The sequence below is a fragment of the Oryx dammah genome, unplaced genomic scaffold, assembly GCF_014754425.2.
Source record: "Oryx dammah isolate SB20612 unplaced genomic scaffold, SCBI_Odam_1.1 HiC_scaffold_26, whole genome shotgun sequence".
NCBI lineage: Eukaryota > Metazoa > Chordata > Mammalia > Artiodactyla > Bovidae > Oryx > Oryx dammah.
In genome coordinates this window covers 74,910,785-74,920,790 of record NW_024070210.1, presented here as the reverse complement: position 1 = coordinate 74,920,790, position 10,006 = coordinate 74,910,785, and the positions used below count along the sequence as shown (strand labels likewise).

At 36.2% G+C, this 10,006-nt stretch overlaps 2 protein-coding genes across 2 annotated transcripts; one reads left to right on the top strand and one right to left on the bottom strand.

Annotated features, from left to right (window-relative positions):
* The first annotated feature begins 5,223 nt into the window (after nt 1-5,223).
* On the top strand, nt 5,224-6,267 carry LOC120853302 (olfactory receptor 4K15-like). The gene has a single exon (XM_040227034.1). The coding sequence runs from the start codon at nt 5,290-5,292 to the stop codon at nt 6,265-6,267; it is 978 nt and encodes a 325-aa protein (XP_040082968.1). The 5' UTR covers nt 5,224-5,289.
* Nucleotides 6,268-8,883: 2,616 nt separating this feature from the next.
* LOC120853673 (olfactory receptor 11H6-like) lies at nt 8,884-9,526 on the bottom strand. The gene is given in 2 exon segments (XM_040227626.1): nt 8,884-9,189; nt 9,191-9,526. Coding segments are annotated over 2 exon segments (642 nt in total).
* Between the last annotated feature and the right edge of the window lie 480 nt (nt 9,527-10,006).

The following is a 10,006-nucleotide window of genomic DNA, read 5'->3' as shown; positions in this document are numbered from 1 at the left end:
CTGTATTTACTGCCTATCAAAATTTACCTGGAATGAAGACAGGAATTGCTGTTCTTTATTTAATTTTGCTTTTAATCTTACAGGAAAGTAAGTTTTAAAAGATACATTAAGAACAAGAAAAATTATGCATACCCATGTTCTCAGAGTTCTATTGATACTTTCTAGAGAAAGATATTAATGTAAGATTAATTCCCTAAGTATCAAACTTCACATAAAACCAGGAGGGAAAATTTATTTTATGATGGCTTTGCAGTCTGAAAATATTTTTATGCCTGAGATTTATTGGCAGTGAGAAAATATATAAGTCATTAACTAAAATGCTGCTGGACTTTTTAAGGAAATTCTAAGAAATTTGAGTGATTTTTCTGAAATTCACATGTTCCCATTACATAACTGCCTCTACATTTCTAATTTTAGAAATGAAAATAGCCTTGGAGATTATCTAGTCTTATTTTCTAAGCTAATAAAAGGAAGAAGTTTATTTATCTATACTAATATGTGCCTATCTAAATTACTAAAAAAAAATGCAAAATATTATATTGACCTGGTCTGTAACACTTGTATTAATAGTAAAGTCAATGTGGACAGGATATTCTAGTTACTTCTTTTGTTTTGAAAAGCAACTGACAATTCTATTGGGGAGATGGATATTATATGAAATTGGGAAGTTTCAGGAAAGTTTTTAGAGATAAGACAATCTGTACAATAGATAATGTGTGATAACATTTCCTTGTGTAACATTATAAAACCTTGGGCTTTCTTCTCTCTTCAACTCCCATCCCTGCCCTTGTCCCTCTCCCCAAACCTTCTCTCTGAGTATCTATTACATTCAGCATACATATCTCTTGTCATTCATTACTACAATCTCCTAATGTCAAATCCCCAATTAGTTTCTAACCATTGCAAAGGCTTTCCTTTCATCTGTATGCTGAGGGCAATGTTTCAGAGTGTAAATGGTTAGAGTGAAGTCTTAGAAGACTTGTAGTCTCTATTTTGACCTTTATGTAAAGGTTTCTGCAAATTTTGTTTCACTTGCCAAATGTAGATACTACAAGGCAAACATAGCACAAGGAGGAAGTTGTGCTGCCCTAGACTCTTGATTCAGTCAGAAGAGCAGAGAAGGCAATTTTTCTCAGCCTTCGTCTTGGATTTTCTTAGGTTCTGGGCCCATTTTATCTATTAACAAATGTCTGAATACCTGACCCTGCAGAGTAATTGATGCCTAAATTTCTTTGATGAAACCATCATGATTTTACGTTTTATTTTTTTTAACCATACATAATGTTTCCATCAGTGTAACCAGTTACATCTTTTTTTACATTTAAGCAATTTGCTCTCTGGGGATATTTTCAAATGCCAGAGAATCATAGGCTATTATGGTTGAATAAGAATAGTGCTCATCTGCCTCCTTTTTTCAAAGAGAAACTGAGTACCTGAAAGGTTGTGTTATCTGCCTAAAGTTTGGTAAGATAGTGGAAAAGAAGTAGAAAGATTTTATCCCAGGCTAATGCTCTGTCTATATCATATGATACCTTTGGATGTCTTTTCTTGAGGGACCTTTCAGGCTATTTTAAAGCCTATAATTTAGAATGGTTTGCTTATTCAAGTCAAGAAAATATTAGTAGATATAAAATATATTTATAACTATGGCACCCCACTCCAGCACTCTTGCCTGGAAAATCCATGGACGGAGGAGCCTGGTGGGCTGCAGTCCATGGGGTCGCTAAGAGTTGGACACGACTGAGAGGCTTCACTTTCACTTTTCACTTTCATGCACTGGCGGAGGAAATGGCAACCCGCTCCAGTATTCTTGCCTGGAGAATCCCAGGGACAGGGAGCCTGGTGGGCTGCCGTCTATGGGGTCGCACAGAGTCGGACACGACTGAAGTGACTTAGCAGATATAGTCATTAGATATAAATAACTAATGAAAGGAAGAATCACTTGCTATGTACTTAATTGTGGAAAGAATATGATGCCTGTGTTTGAGAATATTATCACAAATGTTTTCATTCGTGTATGCTCAGTCATGTCCAAGTCTTTGCAACCCTATGGACTGTAGCCCTTCAGGCTCCTCTGTCCATGGGATTTTCCAGGCAAGAATACTGGAGTCGGGTACCATTTCCTTTTCAGGGGCTCTTCCTAATATAGGGATCAAACCCATGTCTCCTACATTGGCCGGCAGGTTCTGTATCGCTTGAGTCATCGGAGAAGCTCCACTAATATGGTTAAACCTATTATATTGTTACAGGATAAAATGTCTGATTCAATTATATGAAGATCATACATATCTCTGAGGAGGAAAAAATTAATATGTACTTTAAAATTAAGGAGAGTAGGAAAAGAAGGAGGAAGTCTAAAATTTTTCTAAGCATTATTTTGAGAAAATGATTAAATTTCCAGAAAATTTAGGAACTGTACAGAATCTAAATTTCATGGCAACAACTATAATTGATTGTGCTTCCAAAAAAAAAAAAGTTGGAGTGCATTTGATTAATATTTCTGACTAAAAATTTTTCTGATCAGAAAAAGAAGGCTTACATGAAAAAATTATATATGGAATGTTTTAAGTTCCTCCTGGATATCAATGTTTTAACTATTTGATTAATTCCATTCATATCTCTGGAGGCTAAGTTGGAAGGTCACATTTCCCAATGATATGTGGCTGGAATGTAGGTCAGGATTCAATCTTCTTTATGTGACCTTTAGTGAAGTTTTATTAATTTTGATTTCTAGAAGTCTCTACAAATTTCTGTAATTGCCAACATATTTACTGCTATCATGAAGAAAAGCAATGTAGCAACTAGGCTAAATTCTGCACAACATTTGAAAATTTATTTTCGTCACTTCTTTGCTTCTTTTTACTACCTTTTACCACTCTCAGATTCCTGAGAGCTCCAAGTGCTCCCCAGCTACGAAGGGCTTCCATCAGGATACAGCATCCAGCCCTGTCCCACATCCTTGGAGACAAGTTCATCCCAGGTACAGGCACTGTGCCTCCTACCTTCTTCAGAAGTAAAGCTGTTTTATGGCTCATCATCTGAGGGCCATACCAGTTTTTCTTGGTAGCTTGTGCCTGACAACTAAATCCTTTCCAAGACTTAATGACCATAGATAAAGATGTGTGCACACTCTTCATTTTATCTTAGATAAGAGGCAGCATTTTATTTGTGTCTTTCTGAGGACCATGCAACAGTGAGGGACCAGGAAAGGAGAAGAGCATGGGAAAAGTAGACAGTCAAGAAAGTTTCTGATAGTCTTTCTAACTCTAACTTTGAGCTGGTAGAGGTTATTGGCATCTGTAAATTATACTCATGCCTACTTTATCTTACCTATCAGGCATATTATTTCAGCAACAAAAAGTATCAGAGAGAGGCTTTATTTCATAAGATTTAGGAAAAGAAGGAATCTGCAAGCCACCTAGCAAAAACTCCTGTGATTGCCTGAATTCACTCTAAAGTATTAAAAAACAAACAAAAAAAAGAATTTATGTGAGCCCATCCAGTAGAGTAAACTGGTTCTTTTGAAAAGTTAGATAACACCATCCTTGAAAAGGCACTATTGTCAGAAAGAAAATACTTTGATATGAAAGAACACATTATTAAGAATGCTCACATATGTGTACCCTTGATTAAAAATTTAGCATTTATAAATTTTTTCTTTTAGCAAACATTTTCAGTGTCTCTTTCAGGATAACATTATTCTCAATGTTTTATTTCTGAGAATAATCAGCCCTGAACAGTTAAATGACTTGCTCAGTGTCATACAGCTGCAAGTTGTGATCTTAACCTAGAATATTTTCCCAATAAATTTACATTTCCATTATAGTATAGTATTTTATTGGGTATAAAAATAGTGTCTTTTTATTAAGTGATAAAGCTATTCTTATTTCATTTAATAAAGAATGTACTGGAGACTGATAGAAAAAGAAGGTCCATCACTTTCTTTAAAAAGAGTAAGGATTATAATATTAGTAAAGAATTTTCAGGAGGGAAAGTTTTAAATCTAACTGCTCTATCACCATCCTACCTAGCTCAGTGTTCTGGGGAAAATGGACAGGTAAATTATTATAAAACAAGTTTACTAAAAATAAGAATGGATGTATATTGCAAACCAATACAATATTGTAAAGTAATTAGCCTCCAATTAAAAAAAAAAACAACTTAGAACTTTGTTTGCCCAAAATCTTCATCCTACATTCTTAAAATGGAGGTATTGATTTAAGAGCTTTTCTGAGGGTCAATGAGCTACTCTGTAACAGAAAAGGAAATAGATATAATCTATATTTTTATCCTTCACAGTTCCCCCCTCCCCCTTTGGAGCAAAGATGAGAAAGCTAAACTTTCTTCCTCTTATGTCCATAGCCCCGTATCATAAGAGAAAAAATTGAAAAGATGAAAATATTCATTTATTATGCAAATCTCAATGATTTATGACATAAAATATACAATCATCTTCCACTAATGCTGAATTGTGAAAGATAGTTTTTGAAGAAGCCAATGCCCCAAACTATCTTACTAGCAATGAGAAATAATTTTAACTGTTACAGCAGGAGGAGGTTTTTAGAATCCACAAGGGGAAGAGAAAGTCCCCTTTTTTCTGGACATCCTAAGAAGCCACTCAGTTGAATCAAAAGCAGACCATTACTAGCAATCCAAAAGCCCCTCCAATGTTTCCATCAAGGAAAACTGCTATCCTAGCTTCAAATACTATAGACTTGCTTGTCTGTCTTTAAACTTCATTTAAATAGAGTAATAGACCATTTACTCTTTTGTGTCTAATGTCTTCGTACATTAATTTTGTGAAAATATATTTCCTTCTGGTAGCAGTTCACACATTTTTCTCTTTTTAAGAGGTCTTATTTTATTTAGTGAAGAAAAAATGACATTTGGTCTCTGTAGATAATAATAGTGGATTTCTGTGATATATAAACAACTTTTCAGATATTTATTTGTAACATTCACTTGTAACTCTAATTAGCAAATTACCTTACTTAACTTACTAAACTTAAGCAATTAATGAATCAATTGGTTGAAATTCTCTCCACCAACCTCCCAACCACCACCCTCTTCATCTAGACAACTTTTGGCTGAATATCCCATCCTGACTCTGTTCTCCTTTTGATTACTAGAGAACTCTCTGTATTTAGACATGTGTGAGGTCTAACAAGTACATTTGAGTAGAAACTAGACTCTCTAACTGAACTGGAAAATTAAACCATAATTAGTTCATTAACTGATTTCTATTTCTCTCCTATTCAAGTGACTGAAGAGAAGTCCTTTGCAAAGTCAATGAATGAGACAAATCATTCTCTGGTGACTGAATTTGTGTTGCTGGGTTTATCTAGTTCCCAGGAGCTCCAACCTTTCTTATTTCTCATATTTTCATTGCTGTACCTAGCAATACTACTGGGAAACTTTCTCATCATCCTCACTGTAACCTCAGATTCCTGCCTTCATACCCATATGTACTTTCTGCTCGCAAACCTGTCTCTTATAGATATATGTGTTGCCTCCTTTGCTACTCCCCAAATGCTTGCAGACTTTCTGGTTGAGTGCAAGAGTATTTCTTTTGAAGCCTGCCTGGCCCAGATTTTCTTTGTTCATCTATTTGCTGGTGGTGAAATGGTGCTCCTTGTATCCATGGCTTATGACCATTACGTTGCTATATGTAAACCTCTCCACTACACGACAATCATGAGCAGGCGTGTGTGTATTACTCTGGTCCTCATTCCATGGTGTGTGGGTTTCATCCATACTACTAGCCAGCTGGCAGTTACTGTTAACTTGCCTTTTTGTGGGCCTAATCAAGTGGATAGTTTTTTCTGTGACCTCCCTTTAGTGACAAAACTGGCCTGCACAGACACTTATGTTATCAGTTTACTAATAGTTGCAGACAGTGGCCTTTTTTCTTTGAGTTCCTTCCTCCTGTTGGTTGTCTCTTACACTGTGATACTCATCACAGTTAGGAACCACTCCTCTTCTAGCACGGCCAAGGCCCGCTCCACATTGACTGCTCATATCACTGTGGTGTTGTTATTCTTTGGACCATGCATCTTCAGCTATGTGTGGCCCTTCAGTGGTTATTCAGTTGACAAAGTCCTTGCAGTGTTCTACACCATCTTTACTCCCATTTTAAACCCTGTTATCTATACTCTAAGCAATAAAGAAATGAAGGCAGCTATGTCAAAACTGAAGAGTCACTATCTGAAGTCTGGCCCGGTTTCTGCAGTCATAAGAAATGTTTTTTTTTTCCTAGAAACAAAGTAAATTTATAGAACTGTTATTACCACTGTAGCCTGTGGCTAGATATTTACAAATTGAATAGCTGTGATATTAAAGCAAATCATTTTTACCAATGAGGAGGACTGGTTAACTTGAATTAAAGAGTAATGATGATTAAAAAATACATTGAATGAATTTTACTTATTTTTATACTTTCTTCCTCCAAATATGTGCTTTTATTCCTTTTTTTTCTAATTCTATTTCCTACTTTTTATTTAACCTCTTAAGATACAGCCTTGGAAACATTGAGAATGGAATTTATGTTTAAGTGGTAATTAAACTGTATCTTTCTCTCTCAAGATAGTACTGCTCAGGTGCCAATTTTAGAGTAATAATAGGTACATAACACTTTATCATAGAGATAATAAATCTGTTTGCATAGATAATGTATGATATACTTAAGTAAGAATGCATTTCTCACTGTACTATGTAACTGACAGCATGAAGACAATTCTAATTATCTAGTAAGGTGTAAAATGGCCTGGTTATAAAGCAGAAGGCATTTATAGTCAACACTTTCACAAATCCTTCTTCAGTGTTGTTGCTTAATATGCATTATTTATGGAAAACAATTCAGAGGATAAATGTACCAGTGTGTTCTGTGTCTGGTTATCTTAATTTCTGTTTAATACTGATAAAACAATCTGGAGAATTTCAGAGATAAATTACAATTCTCTACTTCTTCTCTTCACAATGATGAGAGACTCTAAGATAAAACACACTCTCTCCCCCAGGTATTCATGATTCCTGTATTTTCAGATAGGAGTGAAAGTCACTCAGTCATGTCCAACTCTTTGCAACTGCATGGACTATGCAGTCCATGGAATTCTCTAGGCCAGAACACTGGAGTGTGTAGCCTTTCCCTTCTCCAGGGGATCTTTCCAACCCAGGGATCAAACCCAGGTTTCCCACATTATGGGCAGATTCTTTATCAGCTGAGCCACAATGGAAGCCCAAGAATACTGGAATGGGTAGCCTTTCCCTTCACCAGTGGATGTTCGTGACTCAGGAATCAAACCAGGGTGTCCTGCATTGCAGGTGGATTCTTTACCAACTGAGCTATCAGGGAAGACCTTCAGATAGGTAGGGTAGTTTTCAAATAGATACTTGGTAGAAACTATCATATTTCTATGTGGACTTTTTCTTTAGCTAACATCTTATTTTTTATATTGTCTAATGCATGTCCAGAAAATGACAGAATCCTATTTCAAGGCCTTAGGAATAGTCATGAATTTATCCTACCAGTCACAAAATCAATATTTATTAAGGATTTCCTACTATATGCTATTTTTGGCTTTTCCTCTTGTATTGTATTCAAGACTTCTCCTATATTTCATACTGTGTTTGATTCCACCGTATGTTATAATGTTAATGGAGTATTTTTTAGAGTCTCTGATTGCAGCCATGAAATTAAAAGATACTTACTCCTTGGAAGAAAAGAAAAAACCTAGATAGCATATTAAAAAGTAGAGACATTACTTTGCCAACAAAGGTCCATCTAGTCAAGGCTATGGTTTTTCCAGTGGTCATGTATGGATGTGAGAGTTGGACTGTGAAGAAGCTGAGCACTGAAGAATTGATGCTTTTGAACTGTGGTGTTGGAGAAGACTCTTGAGAGTCCTTTGGACTGCAAGGAGATCCAACCAGTCCATTCTAAAGAAGATCAGTCCTGGGTGTTCATTGGAAGGACTGATGCTAAAGCTGAAACTCCAATACTTTGGCACCTCATATGAAGAGTTGACTCATTGGAAAAGACTCTGATGCTGGGAGTGATTGGGGGCAGGAGGAGAAGGGGACGACAGAGGATGAGATGGCTGGAGGGCATCACCGACTCAATGGACGTGAGTTTGAGTGAACTCTGGGAGTTGGTGATGGACAGGGAGGCCTGGCGTGATGTGATTCATGGGGACGCAAAGAGTCGGACACGACTGAGCAACTGAACTGAACTGAAATACTAAAGAATATTTTCACTAAGTCTCATTGAGAAACTGGGAATGAATGTAATTATAATAAATCAATTTTCATTAGAAAGTGAATACAGCTTGTCATATTTTAATAGACACAATAACATTTCCATGTTGTTTTGTAAATTTAGCATGTATAATTATTGACTCACTTGAAAAAAATTTGTAATAAATTTTAGCATAAGATACATGTATGTGTATGTGTGTGATATTGGTAGCAAAATATTAACTAGCATTCAATCAGAATGCTAACAAGTTGACTAGTAGTTTATTTTTATGATTGTTTTTATTTGCCTGAAAAATTTTACTAATTTTTGCTAATTTTTACTAAATTTTAATAATTTTATTAGTAAAAATTTAAAAAAAATTTACCAATTTTGCAAATTTTTCTCTAATAAAAGAACAAATAAACACAGCTTTATTAACATTTTATTAATTGAATTAGTTCTTCCTCATCCCAAAAGTTATTTTTCTACTTCATTAATACAGTTAAATATTAATACTTTACTTATTTTCCATACATTATTTCAGCTGTCAACACAAATTCTTCAATGATTTCTTCCAGGTCTTTGATTAAATCTTACAGTCCTAAGTAATTTTATTAAATCTGCCTTCATCTCTTTATTCTAGAGATATACTATAGATCAAGTGGTTGAATAATAAAGTTAACGTGGAATAGAACAGACTCAAACTTTTCTGGTTCTCTTGGATTCTCTGCTCTTGGACTCACATATACAATCACAATAGAGTCATAGAATAGGGACATCACAGTCAGATGGGAGGCACAAGTAGAGAAAGCCTTAAACCACCTATCTGCTGAGAGGACTCTAAACCGAGCTCTGATCACCAGGGTATAGGAGCTGGTAATGAAGAGTAAGGTAGAAAAAATGATGACTGAGTTACAGGTAGCACAGATGACCTCAGTGACAGGAGTTGGCATGAGGACAACTTTATGAGATCTGGTCACATAGGAAGTGATCAGTCTCATTGAGACAACAGAACTGGAGCTGAGAGATTAGGGAAATAGTCAAGAGAAAGTGCAGGAAGCAACACACGCAGCAGCAGGCTCCCATACTGATACAGCATTGTACCTTCATGGCCGTGGGGTAGTGCAGGGGCCCGCAGATGGCAAGGTACCTGTCAAAGCCCATGGCAGACAAGCAGGCCTTGGTGGTGCCCGTGGACAATAAGTAGAACTTCAGGAAGCAGCCAGAGAAAGAGATGGTGTTGGTCTCAGAGAGGTTAGCGAGCATATTGGACACAGAAGTCACATACCACATACCACAGAATTTAGGTTTCTAATTGAATTTCACAAGTTTCTTTACACAACTAGAAGCATTTAAATTGTAAAATTCCAAAGAGCTGTATAACTTGCATGATATTTTCTAGAAAACCATGCCTCCTAGATAAGTACTAGGTTCTTTTTAGAGAGGTGGCTCAGATGGTAAAGAATCTGCCTGCAATGCAGGAGACCCAGGTTCAATCCCTGGGTCAGGAAGATTCTCTGGAGGAGGGTATGGCAACCCACTCCAGTATTCTTGTCTGGAGAATCCCATGGACAGAGGAGCCAGGTGGGCTAGAGTCCATGGGGTCACAAAGAGTTGGACACGACTGAGCGACTACAGTTTTTTTCACTTTCAATCCTTTGTCAGCAACATTCTGAAGGAAGATTTAAAAGATGAAGTCTTTTTTTTTTTTTTTCCCCAGGAAAACACCTTTACTGGATTACTGGATTTACCTGGAGTCTACTCACTAAGGAA

What these genes read in the sequence shown, in the direction of transcription:
- LOC120853302 (XM_040227034.1), top strand. Translation starts at nt 5,290, where the DNA reads ATGAATGAGACAAATCATTCTCTGGTGACTGAATTTGTGTTGCTGGGT.